The 18,037-nt window shown below is 50.1% G+C and overlaps 2 protein-coding genes across 13 annotated transcripts; one reads left to right on the forward strand and one right to left on the reverse strand.

Moving 5' to 3' along the window:
* The first annotated feature begins 210 nt into the window (after positions 1-210).
* Positions 211-14,311, forward strand: STAT2 (signal transducer and activator of transcription 2). 12 transcript variants are annotated; one of them, XM_058307961.2, is made up of 24 exons: positions 211-663; positions 2,782-2,925; positions 3,058-3,211; positions 3,537-3,632; positions 3,801-3,893; positions 3,985-4,060; positions 4,509-4,594; positions 4,760-4,908; positions 6,749-6,907; positions 7,005-7,097; positions 7,286-7,345; positions 7,747-7,767; positions 7,991-8,087; positions 8,232-8,279; positions 8,359-8,442; positions 8,598-8,696; positions 8,811-8,946; positions 9,074-9,126; positions 9,253-9,347; positions 9,946-10,082; positions 10,276-10,458; positions 10,698-10,755; positions 11,694-12,715; positions 13,011-14,311. In XM_058307961.2, exons 2-24 carry the CDS (start codon positions 2,795-2,797, stop codon positions 13,151-13,153), a joined length of 3,273 nt encoding a protein of 1,090 aa, XP_058163944.1. In that variant the 5' UTR covers positions 211-663; positions 2,782-2,794; the 3' UTR covers positions 13,154-14,311. The 12 variants fall into 12 exon arrangements, with proteins under 12 accessions (XP_058163944.1, XP_058163947.1, XP_058163948.1 ...); XM_058307964.2 differs by having other exon boundaries at positions 7,994-8,087; XM_058307965.2 differs by having other exon boundaries at positions 442-663; positions 2,788-2,925; positions 7,994-8,087.
* Positions 14,312-15,312: 1,001 nt separating this feature from the next.
* Positions 15,313-16,576, reverse strand: IL23A (interleukin 23 subunit alpha). Its single transcript, XM_058307968.2, has 4 exons — positions 16,311-16,576; positions 15,996-16,097; positions 15,680-15,826; positions 15,313-15,578 (listed from the first exon to the last, which is right to left on the reverse strand). Exons 1-4 carry the CDS (start codon positions 16,473-16,475, stop codon positions 15,417-15,419), a joined length of 576 nt encoding a protein of 191 aa, XP_058163951.1. The 5' UTR covers positions 16,476-16,576; the 3' UTR covers positions 15,313-15,416.
* Positions 16,577-18,037: the final 1,461 nt, after the last annotated feature.

The following is an 18,037-nucleotide window of genomic DNA, read 5'->3' on the forward strand; positions in this document are numbered from 1 at the left end:
AGTATTTAAATCTCTAAGAGAAGGATAAGGATTCTCACCTCAATGGTGTGTGGAAATTAAAAGCCACACAATGAACCTAAAGTACTTGGCAGAATAAATGGTAGTTATTACGACTTTTCTTCTCTCAGCCCTCCCCTTCCTATCCCTATTGTCGAAATTCCGGTCCCACCCCTTCGCGCCGAGTCTTCAGCGCCTCGGGCGTCCAGGGCCAGTCTCGGTTCCGCAGCCAGGGCGCGCGTTCTGGGAAATCAGCTGTTTCGGTCTCGGGCTCTTCCATGAATCCGACTCCTTCCCTCCGCTCTTTCGGAGCTTTTCGGATTGGAGGAATTTCCCACCAATCACTAGAGCTTGAGGTGTGGTTTCGGAGCCGTTTGTCCCGCCCCACGGGGTGGGCGGAGTTGGGACGGCACCAATGAGCTCGCAGCCTGAGGAGGCCAAGGAGGGGCCTGGCTGAGTGACAGCCCGGGTCTCGGCGCTCGGCCGCAACAGAGAGCGCCGGAATTCACCCTCCCACTGTCGCCTGCTGCGCAGGGGCGGGATCCAGGGAGCGGCGAGCGGCAGCCGGGGGCGGGGCGGGGCGGGAGCCCTGGTGTCACCACTGTTTGGCAACTGGAAATCTGGCTTAGGACCTCGGGAGGGAGCCGCAACTGCGACCCTAGCCAGGTACGGCCCCTGAGAAGCCCCGCGGGAATGGGACTGGGGGCGCGGGTTCCTCCCTGCGAAGGCTGGCGGGCGCCGGGGATCACCTGCGGGCGCGCGCAATCCTAGGCCCCAGGTGGAAGTAGGAGCCGTCGCCTGTTCCGCGCTGGATCTCCCCCTCCATTCAACAGTGCTCCTCAACTTTACCGCCCCCCCAAAAAATTTCCTTGTAGTCCCCGAGAACCAGAACCTGGCATTGCATTGGTTCGGTGTCTGGAAAAAAATGTCCGAAACTAGATACGATTTATTCTTGTCATTTTTTTACGCAAAAAACTATGAGGCGTAGATAGGTCAAAAGACTGCCTTAGGCCGCGTACAAAATTCAGTTCATTGCAGAAAAACTTATAGCGTAGAAAATATGTGCCTAAGAGAGTGTGAGATACTGGAGGAAAAATAAGGGTCATAGTCTTTAATTTCAATGTCTGCAATTCATTTCCGGAGACCAGGTTTTCTTTCATATTTAAATCTCAGGGTTTGCTTGCACCCTTGCTCTTTAATACCAGCCAATTTGTTCCTCAAGAGTTGGAACCTCGTTGTTTATTTTGAATTTGTTTTTAAAATTAATACAGGTGGGGTGCGGATGTAGCTCGAGTGGTTGAGCGCCTACTTCCCATGTAAGAGGTTCTGGGTTCAATACCCAGTTCCTCCTTTAAAAAAAAAAAAGACAATACAGGTGCATCGTTTACAAAGTCAACCCTTTTCAAAAGGGTTAAAATGAAAAATAGAAGCCCCTGTCCAGTCGATGCTGTTGTAGTCCGCAGAAGTAAAATGGCAGCTCATGATTATTCATTATTCATGCCTGTGGAAGAGAATCTCTTCCACCCCAAACGTTTTCCTTTGCTTTGTAATAAAATCCTGTTACTTTTTAGACAGATGTGCTTGCTGTATTCTGCTCTGGTAGGCTTAAGCTGCAACAGAAAATAAGTTTTAATTCCCTAAAAGACATCAGATGGCAGTGGGCGGGGAAAGGTGGTGAGAAGGATTCAGGTCCCAGTCTGCTCTGTGACAGGCAAACACCAGTTTTTTTGTGTGGTTTTTTTTTAAGATTTATTTTTATTTATTTAATTCCCCTCCCCTCCCCCGGTTGTCTGTTTTCTGTGTCTTTTTGCTGCGTCTTGTTTCTTTGTCCGCTTCTGTTGTCCTCAGCGGCAGGGGAAGTGTGGGCGGCGCCATTCCTCGGCAGGCTGCTCCCTCCTTCGCGCTGAGTGGCTCTCCTTATGGGTGCACTCCTTGCACGTGGGGCTCCCCTACGCGGGGGACACCCCTGCATGGCAGGGCACTCCTTGCGCGCATCAGCACTGTGCATGGGCCAGCTCCACACGGGTCAAGGAGGCTCGGGATTTGAACCGGGGACTTCCCATATGGTAGACGGACGCCCTAACCACTGGGCCAAAGTCCGTTTCCCCAAACACCAGTTTTGAGTGAAATTTCTCTGTCATTCACAAAGTTGATGCTCCACATCGAAAATCAGAGGTTGACAGAAGTTATAAAAGCATTTTTGGAAATTCCAGGTGGTTTGAATGAGAATGATACTTAGCTCAGGGGGGAGAGGAGAGACGTGGAGGTATGTTAAAAGAGACAGTCACAATCTAGGGACCCCTTGCAGAGTATTTCGGCGCCTTCTAAATTGGAGTGCCCCCTCCCGACTTTATCTGCAAAGGGGTTTCAGCCCCTGATTTTTCAACACTCCAACGGAAACAAATATACAAATAGATAATTTGAAATAAATCAATTTAATTTGGGGAGATAGGTAAGAACACAAATGTCAGGTAGTTTTTATTACTTTTGAGCTCTACTTTGATGTGTTTTAAAATTACCGTTAAAATAAAACAGCCCACATGCTGGAGTTTTAAATAGTGCTCCCTGGAAGAGTACACACAAACTAATAATAGCAGTTCCTTCTGGAGAGGAGGGGATGGGACCAAGACTGAAGTAAGGGGTCAAAGTGGAGTTTAATTTTTTTTAATAGGCTTACTTATATTACTTATATAATTTTAAATTTTTGAACTAGTAATAATAATCATGAGACTATGGATGATTTAGGCCAGCAAATTTTTCCAACTGGGAATCTCCATCTTTGAGACTTAGAGCCCAAATGGCACAGTGGGAGATGCTGCAGAGTCTTGACAGCACATTTCAGAATCAGCTGCACCAGCTCTATTCAAATAGCCTCCTGCCAGTGGACATTCGCCAGTACTTGGCTGCCTGGATTGAAGACCAGAACTGGTGAGGCCTCAAGCAGTAGGGTGCGGGGAGGAGGGGTAGGGTGGCTCCTTTCTTCTGAGGGTAGAAAACTGCAGGCCTCAGGACAGCAACGACTTAGCAAAGGCACTGATCCTTGTCCCTCCTGGTCCCAAGGAAGGAAGCTGCTCTGGGCAACGATGATTCCAAGGCTAACCTGCTCTTCTTCCACTTCTTGGACCAACTGAGTAATGAGTGTGGCCGCTGCAGTCAAGACTCTCAGCACTTGTTGCGACAGCACAATTTACGAAAATTCTACCGGGACATTCAGGTATTTAGAGGAGCTGAGAATAACTGGGCAGAAGTGGGATCTAAGTGTAGAGGAGTAAGGGGAGGGGTATGGGGATGGAATGGGACCTGGAAGTTAAAAGGGAGGGGAAGGCTCTGGGAAGAGGGAGACAGAGTCTGGCCTGGGGGGATCACTGGTAGGAAGAAGGACAGAGTCTAGGGGACCCTTTTGGGAGGGGTCAGGGTTTGGGGAGCCAGTGGTGAAAGGGGACAGGGGGAGGGAGAAGTACTGGGGACACTGATGGGGAGGGTCTAGGGTCATTGAGAGTGGTCGGATTGGATCAGTGCTTTCTCTTATCCTATTTCAGGCCTTTCCCCAGGGTCCCACCCAATTGGCGGAGATGATCTTTAACCTCCTTCTGGAAGAAGAAAGAATTCTGATCCAGGCTCAGAGGGCTCAGTTGGTGAGAACAGTTGGGTGGTTGTGATGGGAGCTCCTGCAGTAGGGAAGGACCATGGAAAGGCCTCAGGGAATTTGTCAAAATAGGATCCACCCACATCCTGTGGTGTAATTCAGGCCTGAATTTCGGGATGGAAAAGGCCTGAAATGTGCTCAGAGCTCCTTATTTCAGGACCAAAGTGAGCCAGTCCCCAGAGTACAACCTGTGGAGAGCCAGCAGCATGAGATCGAATCCCGGATCCTGGAGTTAAGGGCTATGATGGAGGTTGGTAGATGGGGCAGGAGTTGGGATGGGTGGGGCTCATCCCACCTCCTCTCACAGAAGCAGCGTCCTCTGGGTCCCATCCCTTCTACAGAAGCTGGTGAAGGCCATCAGCCAACTGAAAGACCAGCAGGATGTCTTCTGCTTTCGATATAACACCCGAACCCAAGGTATGGAGCTTATTGAGGGTGGAGAAAAGACAGGTGCCTTCTGGGAGGCCTTTAGTGGAGGAGAATAGAAGGGAAAGCCTCCTGTGAGCAATAATCACCTTCACCTACACCTCACTGGCTACAGTCCAGCAGCTGTGCAAAGCTAGAAGTGCCTGAGTACGCAGCGCGGGTCAGGGACTGGAGGTGCAGCCGAGCGGCAGCTAGTGAATGTTGGTGGAGATGTGTGGCAAGCTTCCCCAGCAGATTGAGTGGGCTTCTGGGCCAAGCACAGCTGGCCAGTCAGAATTTGTCTGAGGACTGAGAGGTGCCTGTGCTTTGCTTGGTTCCCCTTTTCCTCTGAAAACCCCCTCCTGGCTCTAGATGGGCTGAAAGAAACCTTGTTGAGGAAGGAGTGGGGAAGGAGCCTTGGGTCTGTGCACTGGCCTGATTCCTGCTTCCTGCCATCCAGGGAGGACTTCTTCCTTGGATCCCCGTGAGACCAGACATCAGCAGCTTCTGCAGGAAACTCTCAATGAACTGGACAAAAGGAGGAAGGTGGGCCGCAGGAGACAGAGGGAGTAGTTGGCAGCAGGGAACGGGGAATAATGGGGGGTCTGGAGCCCTGGCCTCGTAGCCTTGGCTTCTTTCTCTCCTCATCCCCAGTTGGATAGTGGAGGGCGATGGTGAGAGAAGTGTGATGCTCACTTATCTCTTACCTAGGAGGTGCTAGATGCTTCTAAGGCACTGCTGGGCCGATTAACTACCCTAATTGAACTACTGCTGCCAAAGCTGGGGGAGTGGAAAGATCAGCAGAGAAAAGCCTGCATTGGAGGCCCCCGGGCCCTTGGGCTGGAACAACTGGAGAAGTGGTGAGAAGCACCTCCCAGCCGTTAGGCTCCCCAGCCCCTTGTGTTTTCTAGTTGTAATGCCCAGCACATTGCCCTCAAGAGGTGTTGCTCTCCTCACTCCTCTGTTCCCTGAATGATTCCAGCTTCCCTGGCTGCTGCATCCTTAACCCCAAGGGGGCTTAGAGACCAGGCCTTGCATTGTTGAAAGTGCTGGATTAACACACCTGATTTCTCCTGCCTTTTTAATCACCTGAGAAATAGATTTTCTCCTTTTATTTACTGCAGTGGTTTAAATGAAAAAAGAAAAAAAAAGATACGTATTATCTTACTCCCCAGATGTTAGGTACTGTAATATTATTAAACAAAAACTGAATTATAGGCTTTATACTGTTTTGAAACTTGGGAGTTTTTTTTTAATTTAGCAGTATATAATAATATTTATCCATGTTACTTTAAATGGCTGCATAATAGTCCCCTCTACAGAGGTAACATAATCTAATTAATGAATTCCTATTTTGGGGACATTTAGATTGTTTTCAATTTCTTATTTTTTTTCCCAATAAACTCTTAATTTCATTTTTTTAAAAAGAGTAGCAGTATATATATATTTTTCCTACAATCTATTTTTTTTAAATGTTACATTAAAAAAATACAAGAGGTTCCCATATACCTCTCCACCCCCCTCTCACCCCACTCCTCCCACATCAACAACCTTTTCATCATTGTGGCACATTCATTGCATTTGGTGAATACATTTTGGAGCACTGCTGTACCACATATTTCATATGTATTTTATTGTGATATAGAAAACAATAACTTAGACTTCCTTCAATATAGCTTGAAAAATACCTACCCTTTTAAATGTTTTCTCATGAAAAATTTCATTTTAATTTAAACTTTAAAAAAATTACCACCACTTTTCTTGTAAAGAGAAGATCAGAAATATAGGGCTTAGAGCAGAGAGATCAGCACTTAAATTGCAGTTGCAAACTTATCTGTTGTCTAGTACAGGCCTGGCAAACTGCAGCCTACGGGTGGTTTCTTCCTGTTTTCAACAATGCTTCATCTTCATTTACCTCCTTAGTCATTTCCTTAATATAAATTCTGAGAAGAGATTATCTTGGGTTAAAGTGTGTATTTTTTTTTTCTTGCTGGTGGTAGTGTTATAATATCCTGGTTTGATTAAATGCATTAATATGTGTAAAGCACTTAGAATAATAAATAGTATTTACATACCAAGTATATAAAAGTTAGCTATTACAACAATAATAAATCTTTTATCCTGGTATATATGTGAAAGGGGCTTTGATTTTTGTTTCTTTTCTCTCTCTCTTTTTTTTTTTAAGATTTCTTTATTTCTCTCTCTCCTCCCCACCTCCCCCATTGCTTGCACTCACTGTCTGCTCTCTGTGTCTGTTCATTGTGTGCTTGTCTTCTTTTTAGGAGGCACGGGAACCAAACCCGGGACCTCCCATTTGGGAGGAAGGTGCCCAGTCACTTGAGCCACCTCTGCTCCTGTTTGCTGTATCTCTTATTGTGTTTCCTCCTTGTGTCCCTTCATTGTGTCAGCTTGTTGCCCCAGCCTGTTGCAACAGCTCACTGTCTTGTCTTCTTTAGGAGGCACTAGGAATTGAACCCAGGTGGTAGGTGGGCACCCAACTGCTTGAGCCACATCCACTTCCCTGGTTTTTATTTCTTAGATTATGAATCATTTTTCAATGATCTTACATATGCTTCTTGTGTTCTTTCTGGGCTCCAGTCAGTTGCTAGCTCTTCCCATGGCTGAAGTAGAGCCCTTGCGGCCTGCACTGGGGCTCCAGGAAACTCATCAATTCCTTCGCCCTTGGATTCCATCCCCCAGGTTCACGGACGGAGCAAAGCTATTGTTTCACCTGCGGCAACTGCTGAAGCAGCTGAGGGGATTGCGTCTCCTGGTTACCTATGAAAATGACCCCCTGGTTGAAGGGGTTGACCTGCGGGAGGCCCAGGTCACCGAGTTGCTACAGCGTCTGCTCCACAGGTCTTGAGGCCAGGGAAGGACCGTGAGGGAGGGACAGAGGGCAGAGCCATTCTTGCAGATCCTGAGCTGTATGTTTTCTCCACACCTCTCTCCCCAGTGCCTTTGTGGTAGAAACCCAACCCTGCATGCCCCAAATTCTCCATCGACCCCTCATCCTCAAGACGGGCAGCAAGTTCATGGTCCGAACAAGGTCGGTGTTGCGGAACTCATTTCTGCTCCCCCTTTCCTATTCTGGGCACTGTGCATTGTCTGGCTTTCTAGAACATCCCCTCTATCCACCAACCTCTTCTAATCCCTTCCCTTATATTTTTCAAACATCTGGCTTTTCCAGAGAATGAAGTTGGCCACTTCCCCCCACCCCACTCTCCTTCCCTGCAGGCTGCTGGTGAGGCTCCAGGAAGGCAGTGAGTCATTGACAGTGGAAGTCTTCATTGACAGGTAAGCCAGGGCAGGTGAAAGTGGGACAATGGGTGGCCAAGACATGGGCTGGTAGAATGGGAGGAGGCACCCACTCACCCACTCCTCATGCAGGACCCTGGGGCCGTTTTCCCTTTTAACTGCTACCTCATAGAAATAATACCTTATCCCTTTTATTGGACACTTACTATATGACAAGCAGCCTGTCAAATACTCATTTAATTGTCACAGTGATCCCATGAGTTAGGCATTACCAATCACTGTACAAATTCTGAGAGATCACATCTCTTGTGCAAGGCCACAAAGCTAGTGAGCTGCAGAATTGGGTTTCAGCCCAGGTCTGTCTGATCCCAAAGACTAAATTCTTTCTTCTACATTGTTTTGTTTCCCAGTGATATTTGTGTGTGTGTGTTTCTTTTCAGGAATCCTCCTCAAATACAGGGGTAGGTGTCTGAGAAGGATACTGCAAACAACTATGCATCGCATGACCTGCACAACCACATGCGGCGGCCCTGGTGGTAGCACAGAGGAGGAGGAGGGAGGATTGGGGTGGGGGATATGAACAAAAGAAAAGGAAGTCTGAAGTGAAGTGGGACTTGTGTTGTTTTCCTGCTGGGTCTGTAGAATAACTGCTCCCATTGCCCATATGTCTTTTTTCTCCTGGAGAAGCTTCCGGAAATTCAACATTCTGACCTCAAATCGGAAAACTTTGACCCCTGAGGAGGGGCAGAGGCAGGGCTTAAGTTGGGACTTCGGGTACCTGGTAAGAATTTCCAGTAGTTTAGACTTTTAATCCAAGGGAACAGGGCCAGGGAAGTTCCCAGCACTTGGGAGACCTTGAGGGCTGAACAGGGGTTCCGGGGACCATGGGATCCTCACTCTGGCATTCTTTCTCCTCCCCTTTCAGACGCTAGTGGAGCAACGTGCAAGTGGTTCAGGAAAGGGCAGCAATAAGGTGAGTCCTGGACAGAGGATTGGGTGACCGCAGGGCCTTACCAAAGGCTCTCCGGTCACTGCATCCGTGGCTTTCCCAGGGGCCGCTGTGTGTGACAGAGGAACTGCACATTATCAGCTTTGTGGTCACATACACCTACCAGGGTCTGGAGCTGGAGCTGAAAGTGAGTGAGGATGGAGGGCAGGCTGATCTGGATTAGATGTGGGAGAAGGCATAAGGGTGGGGGGAGGGAAAAACAGAAGCCTCCCTCCCTGTCCTCAAGTGCCTGCAGCTGGAAGTGGCACATCCCCTCCCCTGTGACCCTTGTCTTCTCCCCAGACAGACACCCTCCCAGTGGTGATTATTTCTAATTTGAACCAACTCTCAATCGCCTGGGCCTCGGTTCTCTGGTTCAACCTGCTCAGTTCAACCCCCCAGGTAGGAGGTGGGCAGGGGGCTGCCGCCAGCCAGGTGAAGGATGGGGAGGAAGGGCGTGGAAGCTTATTGTGAGGGCTCCTTCTGAGCCACGCTGCTCTCCTCCCACCCCTGCAGAACCAGCAGTTCTTCTCCAGCCCTCCGGGGGCCCCCTGGAGCCTCCTGGGCCCTGCTCTCAGTTGGCAGTTCTCCTCCTACGTCGACCGCGGCCTCAACCAGGAGCAGCTGAGCATGCTGAGGGAAAAGCTGTTTGGTACCAGTCTCCTCCTTTGCTCTCAGCCTCTCCCCAGCCCTAGGCCACCATGGCCTTCTGTCTCCTTCTCTCCCAGGGGTTGTGGCCTGGCCTTTCCATCATCTGACTGTGGCTATCTGTCCCACAGGGCAGAACTCTAAGACAGAGAGCGCGAGATTGTCCTGGGCCGACTTCACCAAGGTAGCGAAGGTCCTGGGTCCCCTGCAGCTAGAGTCAGCCCCTAACCTGAATACCAGCCCTCCCCTCTTACTCCTTCCTCACCCCAGGGGCAACTCCACACCTCCTTCTGTCTTTCCAATCCTTCAGCGAGAGAGCCCCCCTGGCAAGCTACCATTCTGGACATGGTTTGACAAAATTCTGGACCTCGTACATGACCATTTGAAGGATCTGTGGAATGATGGGTAAGTCTTAGTCACCCTTGCCCTGGTGGCCCCAGCTGCTTCCCTGGGCTCGGGGTGGACTCTGTGCGCCCTCACGTGGCGAACGGAGAAAGTAAACTGATGCAAGGTCACACCCCCTCACGTTTATGATAGTAATGGTTGTTGTTATACAAATAGGCAGCCTCTGTGAAGCACCCACTGTATTCAGAGGCTGCTGGGTGCTCTTCATGAATTCTCTCATTTGATCCTTATCAACACGCTGAGCGGAGGATGTTGCCCCCTTCATTTCCAAGTGAGGAAACCAAGGCTCAGAGAATTAAAGAACTTACGCAAAGGGCAGAGTTGGGCTTCGAATCCAGGCCTGTCTGACTCCAAGCCTGTGCTCTTTCCACCATACCTCTTGCCGATTTGTGTAGCACCCTGTCCCTTACCAGGAGCTTTTCATCTACATGATCTCACCAGATCCTCCCTCCCCTTTGAGACTGGGAGGTGGGCACTGTCAGTGAAATGAAGCAGCTCAGCCAAGGTGGAACAGGTTACGGGTGGCAGAGCCAGGGCTGAAATGTGGCGCCCGGGGCAGGGAGGCAAGAAGACCTCACTGCCACTTCCTGTGCTCCAGCCGCATCATGGGCTTTGTGAGCCGGCGCCAGGAGCGCCGACTGCTGAAGAAGAGCATCTCTGGCACCTTTCTACTGCGCTTCAGTGAAACCGCAGAAGGGGGCATTACCTGCTCCTGGGTGGAGCACCAGGACGATGGTCAGACTCGCAGCTGCCCTGCCATTCCCACAGCCTCTCCTCCCTGGCTTGCCTTCTGTCCCTCTTCCTGCCCTTGCCTTCCCTGGCCCTGTCCTGAAGCCCTCAGCAGGTTTGGGGTTGGACGAGCAGGGTGGGGATCTCCCAGGCCCTGCCTCTCCCCTCCAGCCTGCCTGATCCTGCATCCACCCCCCAGACAAAGTACAGATCCACTCTGTGCAGCCCTACACCAAGGTGGTGCTGCAGTCCCTCCCGCTGACCGAAATCATCCGCCACTACCAGCTGCTCGCTGAGGAGAACATACCCGAGAACCCGCTGTGCTTCCTCTACCCCCGCATCCCCCGGGATGAGGCTTTCGGGCGCTACTACCAGGAGAAAGGTGGGGCTCGTGGACACACTTGACTGCTTGATTGCAGGGATCCGCAGCCAGCCACTAATCCAACTCCTTCCTTTCAAAGATGGGGAAATCGATGGCCTGAGAAGTTAAGGGGTTTGTCCTTGGGACTCTGCTAGTTATTAGGGAGCTAGACTTTCAGGGCTGTCTGCACAGGGAGACCCTGGGGCTGTGTGTCCAAACTGCTCACTGATCCCCCCCATGTCCTGTGTGTCCCCCCACAGTTAATCTCCAGGAACAGAGGAAATACCTGAAACATAGGCTCATTGTGGTCTCTAACAGGTGAGATCTATGCTCCTTGTCCATCTTCCCTAATCCTTTTTGGCTGATATGGTGACTCTAACTGGCCCAATTTAGTCCCTCCAGCCTTCTCTCTTTTTTTTTTTTTTTTTTTTTAAGATTTATTTATTTATTTAATTTCCCCCCCCTCCCCTGGTTGTCTGTTCTTGGTGTCTAATTTGCCTCCAGCCTTCTCTACAGACCCACATGCCCTAGACTTCTAGCTTTTATTCTTGCTCCTCCAGTCTCTCTCTTTTCTCATAGTTTCTTGCTACTGTTCTTACGTTGTCTCCACAGGGGTACCTGATAATTACAGTCATGATACCTGATGTTACAGGGTACCTATTGGTGCCAAGCACGGTACTAGATTTTTGTTTAAACCTTTTTTTTTTTAATTTAATCCTTATGACAGCCCATCAGAGTAGGTCACCATCATCATTGTTGTCATCATTATTACCACATTTATTGAAAACGTACTGTGTGTAATGCACTGGGCTAAAGGCTTGATGTCCATTTCCTCATTTATTGACTCTTCGCAAGAGTTCAGTGCCATAGACACTGTCACTGTTGTTTTCAGCTGAGGAAAGCTGAGGCTTAGAGTGGTGACATGGCATACGTGAAGTATATGGCTAGTAAATGACCCAGATCTGTCAGACTCTGAAGCTCTGCTGTTAGCCATCCTTACTCCCTCTCAAGTATTAGTAGGTTTTGTTCCCATTTTACAGCCTCTGAAAGGCTCAGAGATGTTAATGAACTTGCCTAAGGTGGTTACCCAGGTAGTAAATGGTAAAATATGACCTCTGGCCAGCTTGACTCCTAAGCTTATACTCTTCCCCTTCTGCTCTGCTGCCTCTTTAGACTAGAGAAACAGCCTCTGCTTACTATCCCATTCTCCACTTCACTAAACCACTGTGCCCTGCCCCTTGTCTTGGGGTATCCAGACAGGTGGATGAGCTACAACAACCACAGGAGCCTGAGCTGGAGCCAGGGCTGGCACCTGTACCAGAGCTGGGGCAAGACCTGGAGTTAGAGCCACTGCTGGAGGCAGGGCTTGATCTGGGGTCTGTGGTGGAGCCCATGCTGGAGCCTGCACTGCACCTCATGCTGGAGCCTGCTCTGCCGCCTACCGTGGAGCCCAGGCTGGAGCCTGCTCTGCCGCCTACCGTGGAGCCCAGGCTGGAGCCTGCTCTGCTGCCTACCGTGCAGCCCATGCTGGAGCCTGCTCTGCCACCTACCGTGCAGCCCATGCTGGAGCCTGCACTGCACCTCATGCTGGAGCCTGCTCTGCCGCCTACCGTGGAGCCCAGGCTGGAGCCTGCTCTGCCGCCTACCGTGGAGCCCAGGCTGGAGCCTGCTCTGCCGCCTACCGTGCAGCCCATGCTGGAGCCTGCTCTGCCGCCTACCGTGCAGCCCATGCTGGAGCCTGCACTGCACCTCATGCTGGAGCCTGCTCTGCCGCCTACCGTGGAGCCCAGGCTGGAGCCTGCTCTGCCGCCTACCGTGGAGCCCAGGCTGGAGCCTGCTCTGCTGCCTACCGTGCAGCCCATGCTGGAGCCTGCACTGCACCTCATGCTGGAGCCTGCTCTGCCGCCTACCGTGGAGCCCAGGCTGGAACATGCTCTGCCACCTACTGTGGAGCCCATGCTGGAATCTGCACTGCAGCTCGTGCTAGAGCCTGCTCTGGAGCTCACACCAAGCATAGTACCACAAAGAATGCCAGAATCAAACCTGAGCCCAGAGGTCAAGCTGGAGCCTACTCTGGAGCCTACCATGGAGCCTATGCTAGAACTGGCACTGCAGCCAGTGCTGGAGCCTACTCTGGAGCTCACACCAAGCATAGTACCACAAAGAATGCCAGAATCAAACCTGGGACCAAAGGTCAAGCTGGAGCCTTTATCACAGCCTGAGCCAGAGCCAGATTTGCCCCATGATCTGATAAACTTGAACATTGAGAATATGGAAAGTAAGTGATGAGATGGGTTTGGGGAGGCGGTGACCCATTCCCTTTTCCAACTCTCCAACCTCTCCCATTACAGAAAAAGCTGAGCTTCAAGCTCCTCATTGGCCAGAGACTCATATTCTGGTGATTCATTTTATTTGGAAATGTACAAACCTCCCCCATCCCCCATTCCTTCCTCTCCTCAAATCCTTACTCAGGCCCTGTCCGGAGATTTCAGCCATCCTCCCTCATTTTCCCTGCTGGATTGGGAGCTCTTTGCCTGGGATCAGGGCCTGATTTCCCTCTCTGGTCTGTTTAGTCTTCAGAAACTGTATGAAGATTGAAGAAATCATGCCAAATGGTGACCCACTGCTGGCTGAGCAAAGTACCACAGATGAGCCTTACATCTTCCACCCCAGCCATTTCCAGACGGATGGGTCCTTAATGCCTTCTGACTACTAGGAATGACACTTCTCTGTTCTTTCCCTGTCTTTTGTCCCTTGTACCCCCAAAATCATAATGTTCTCCAAGGTTGGGAAATTAGGCATGTGTCCCTTCTAAACTGGGTTAACCCTGGGATTTGGGACAAGAAGGGAAAAGCTTACTGTGGCTATGGAAGGGGCGCCAACCAATCAGAGCAGATGCTGAACGAGGCTCTAACCAGAATCTGGAGGCTGCCTCTTGTACTGAGGAGGTGTGAGAGTCCTGGAGGTGGGCCAGGGTGTTTGGAGGCCACTTGGAGGCTTCAAGGCTGTGGCTGTTTCCCAGCATGGAAGGATTTCAACATTTTCATTGCTGGTAAGGCTAAACTGGTACACCCGGCATCGGCCCTTGCTGGGGATAGAGATGTGATAGGGCTCCATTTCTCTCTTCTGGCTCCTTTATGTGAAGGAGAACCTTTCCCTTTCTTCTTTTCACTCCTGACTCAAGTCCTAAAATCCTTCTTTTCCTGCAGTGGCTGAGCGCTTTCTGCCTCACCCCGCCATGTGAAGCTCCATCGTGAAGAAGGAGAGAAAGGATAGACTTCTTCTTGCTAGTCTTCCCCACCTAGCTGGCCACATCCATGCCACCCCACAAAGTTGTCTTGCCCATCTAATGTGCTATGACATTTTGCACACTGACTCATCTGCTTAGTCTCCACTTCTCCAGTGTTGAGGAGACAAATCATTCCTGGAGGGATGGTGAGGCAGCTGGGAATTTAGGACTTGCTTTTATAGTACTGGACAGAGTTTGGTATTTTTACAGAGGAAGAGAAGCCATAGGTCTTAGCTATCTCTCTATTAAGATATTGTCCCCTTTCTTTTGTACAATCTCTTGTTTACCTGAAAGAAGGGTATCTAGTCCTGAGTGTGTACCTGGACGAAGACCAAGTTTCTGGTACTTAGAACCTTGAAGGTTTATCATGGGACTTTGGACAACCTCCCACCTTCCCCGCTCACTGGAAACCCCGGGGAACAACTGCCCTTGCTCCACGATGTGCTGCAGATGGAACTTGCAGCATAAAAGAAAATGAGGTCCTGTGCATGTGACTGTTTCCTGCCTGGTATGTCAGGAATAGTGCTGTTCATTAAAGGGCCCTTCTGATCAGAAGGGGCTAATAAACTTTGTGCTGACCCGGAAGCGTTTCATCTCTGAACTCCTTTACTTCTCTATTCCCAAAGACTCATGACCTTGGGGACACCAGCAGGCCGTGTAGGGACAAGGTCAGCAAATCACGGCCTCTTCCCCCTAATATGCTCCTCCTGTCATGTTCCTTCTATCTTCTTCCCTATTCTGTTCAAAGCAGCTCTCTTCCGTCCCCTAGACTCATCCATGGGGTCTTCAAGGTAAATAGGAAGGGTGGGAGGGGACGAGCACATAGTTATATAACTAGCCCAGCATCACTCGGCTGGTTACTGGCAAAGCCAAGATACAGACTAGGATCTGCCTGACTCCGAAGCACATGCCCTTCCCATCCATACTGTGACAATGGAGAAAAGGAAAGGAAATGATCACCAGCCCCTTTTCTTCCTCTTCCATTCACAGGCAGTTTAGCTCCTCTAGGACAATGAAGCTTCCTTCTCAAGGGGCCCACAGATGTCCTTCTTTAAGGGAAGGTTCTTTTGATTTGAGGGAATTTACCTTCCTCTGCCTGGAATGCCCTTCTTGCTCGAAACTGAGCTCTGACTTTTGCTCCTGCAGTGATTGTGACTCGTGAGGTGTATGATCAAGGAGCAAGTGAGAGGCCCCATCTAGGGGCCCCACTTCCTAATCTCAGCCCCTTGCAATGCCATTCTGTTTGCTCAACAAACAGATTAATACCAAAACTCTCCCAGCTATTCTATCCACTGGGGGATCAGGAGAAAATTATTTTCTACCACAGCCTTTCAGAGTAGAAGAAAAGGATGTTGTCCCTTGGCCTTACTTTTCCATTCTGTTTCTCCCAACCCCTCTTAGAAATTAGACTTGGATATCCAATTATATAATTCTTTATTCAGAGAAAGCACATAATTTAGTATAAATATAATAAATAATCCTCTCCAAACTCTTAAATAAATAATCCCATAATGTTCCCTTCCCATCTAATAAATACCCCTTCTCATAGATCAGTATCATAAGTCAGTCAGAACTGGTAACTTTTCAATACACACAAGCCCCATTAGAACCTGTTGGCTCACAGTTTTATGGGGTGAGAAATTCATCTTGGCGCTGCTGTGCCATGGAGACCATTCTTAAACTGTTGGCTTTAAGGGCTCAGAGTTGCTGCTCCATGGGCAAAGACCCGGGCAACTACAGCTACAAAGGCTTGGAGACTGCGAAGGATCTTGAGGCGGAGAAGGAGGCGCTGCCACGGTTGGCTGGGTCTCAGGTTTGCAGTCTGCAGTGTCTCCCAGTGGTGGTCCTTAGGCTGAAAGGGCACAGGACACAGTCACAGAGGACTCTAGATCCTTAATCTCCCAGTTCCTGTCTAAAACCTGCAAGCCGATCCTCCAGGCCCTTCATTCATACCTGTAAGAGTTGGCTGAGGCCCAGGAGGGAGGCGTGAAGCTGGCCCACAGGACCTTCAGGGAGTAAAGAAGGCTCCCCTGTGAAAATGTCTGAGCCCAGCAGCTTCTCATAAAAAATCAGGCCCTGGTGGATTCTTTGCAAGCAGAACTAGGGAGAGAGTAAGGTCAGAAAAGTGGATAACCTCTTCCTGCTCCATTCACTGAAGACCCAACCAGTTATTTACCATTCTCAGATACAACTTCTACCACTTAACCATCATGCCCAGCCAGGTCCCCGGTCCCCTCGCCCTTGCAGTCCAGTCCCATCTCGGTGGTACCTGGCTGTTGTGCCTGAGTCCTTGGGGATCACAGCCATCCCCACACTGGATATGAGGGGCATCATTTGCAATCTTGTCATCTCCCTCTTCTCTTGGTAGATCCTGGAATGGCGGAGGGATGGGAAGAGTGAAGAAACAAGAGGTCCCCACTAGGACCCTCAGGCTCGTGATTCTTCCCAGGAACCCCACAGCCCTCATCCCTCTCACTCCCTAATGGCCTACAACCCTTCAGCTTCCACTCAAGGCCACAGTCTCCTGTCGCAGCCTGGGAGGGCGAAAAAGGGCTACCATTCGGTCCCAGGGTCTGCCACTCACCACCACGGGTCCCACTGGTGGATGTGCACTCCAGGCCAGGGTGCAGAGCTTCTGTGAGAGTTGCTGGCACTGTGCCCAGGCAGGGCTGCTGCCCCCGGGCACAGACCGGCCCCGAGCCGTCCAGGGCAGCAGTAGCAGCAGCATCACAGCTGTGCTCCCCAGCATCTCGTTGCCTGCTTCTCAAATCTGGTTGGCTCCGTGCCTGGTACCAGTGCTTGTGGAATCTCTGCCCACTTCCCCTTGCTCTGAGCCTGATTCTCTCTGATTTGGTTCCTTCTGTTGTTCACCAAGTTTCTGAGCTGCCTCCTGTTCTTTTTCTCCCCTTGTCTCTGAGTCTCTTCTTAAGGCCCCTGCATTGTATGGTCCGCCCTTTATATCAGCAGGTGACTCACAGCAGGTGGGATTTCCCTGTCTACATCATTCCCCTCCATGGGGAGCCCAGGTATGCAGCCTCGGTTCCAGGGGAAATGAGTCGTGTGGTTGCTGTGGCTGGAGGCCTGGGATAGGACATATGTGTAATGCTCTCCAGGAATCAAGTGGCTGTAGAAGGGGGAAAGGGTTTGGGGGTTGGGAGTATCAAATATTTAAATGAATCTGGTTCCAAGTTCCTTCCTGTTTAACCTTCCCCTGATCTTTTTGCTTCTCACAGCTATACCCTGCCCCAAACCTACTTTTCTCACCTCCTCCTGCCTGAGGAGGAACTGAAACAGAGAAGTATTTATTCCTCTCCCAATAGGATGGCAAGGTCAATTTGGAGTGAAGAAGTTTGTTCCCACCTGATACCTCCTACCCACCCAAGAATAAGGAGGCTTCTTTTTCTCTGTTGGGGACAGTTGTTATTTTCACTGGGTGGCCTGGTTACATAGGACAGAATGCCCATGAAGGCACTTTGTGAACCGGAGAGCCATATAAAGTATTACTGCCTCCTTCCCCACCATGTCAGGCCTCGCTGTGAAGGTTAGGGCTGTTGATAGGGAAGAGGGTTGTTGCTAAGAACCACTATTTTCTCAACCCTAGTGGCCCAAGATTTCATAGGCTCTATGTGAGTGAGGTGACAGTTCTTTTAGGACACCAGTGTAAGCAAGGGCTACAAGTACAAATGAGACATCTGGCACCCAACTATTATCCCATGGCTGGGAAGCTGCTCTGGGCAGTTGAAGGTGCAGTGTCAATGACTTTGGCTGGTCCTTCAACCTGTTGCATCCATGGGTAAAATCCGCTGACACTGATTTCATCACCCTCCCTGATGCAACGTCCAGTCAAACAGCTGAGAGTGTGAAGTTGGGCGTGGGAGCAGAGGGTGGTCCAAAGCCGGGACTTCCCCAACCCCAGGGGAGGGTCCCAGAGCAATGCTGACGTCAGAATGAGGCCATGGGTGAACACATAGCTGGCTCCCAAACACTCCCCAAGAGACTGACCCTTTTCCTCAGAGAAACTTGCCCTTGATGGGGGTCTCCCTTCCTTAGGACCATTCAAAACTGCTCAATGAAACTTCTGGTTCAGATGTTATGACTCTGTGGTAAATCCACTCATTGGATGAAACATTTCCAGCATTGAGAGGTTATCTAAGTTTTAAGTGAGAAATGATTTGCCTCTTCCTACATAGCATGGGCACAAATGGAGTCAGGAAATTGGAAGGAGGGTGGTAGAGGAGTTCATCTCACTTGTGTATAATGTCCCCTATGCTCTTTGAACCTCTCCCCATTCTGGGAGCCCTAAAGGATAGA

This window comes from Dasypus novemcinctus, chromosome 12, assembly GCF_030445035.2.
Source record: "Dasypus novemcinctus isolate mDasNov1 chromosome 12, mDasNov1.1.hap2, whole genome shotgun sequence".
Taxonomy (NCBI): domain Eukaryota; kingdom Metazoa; phylum Chordata; class Mammalia; order Cingulata; family Dasypodidae; genus Dasypus; species Dasypus novemcinctus.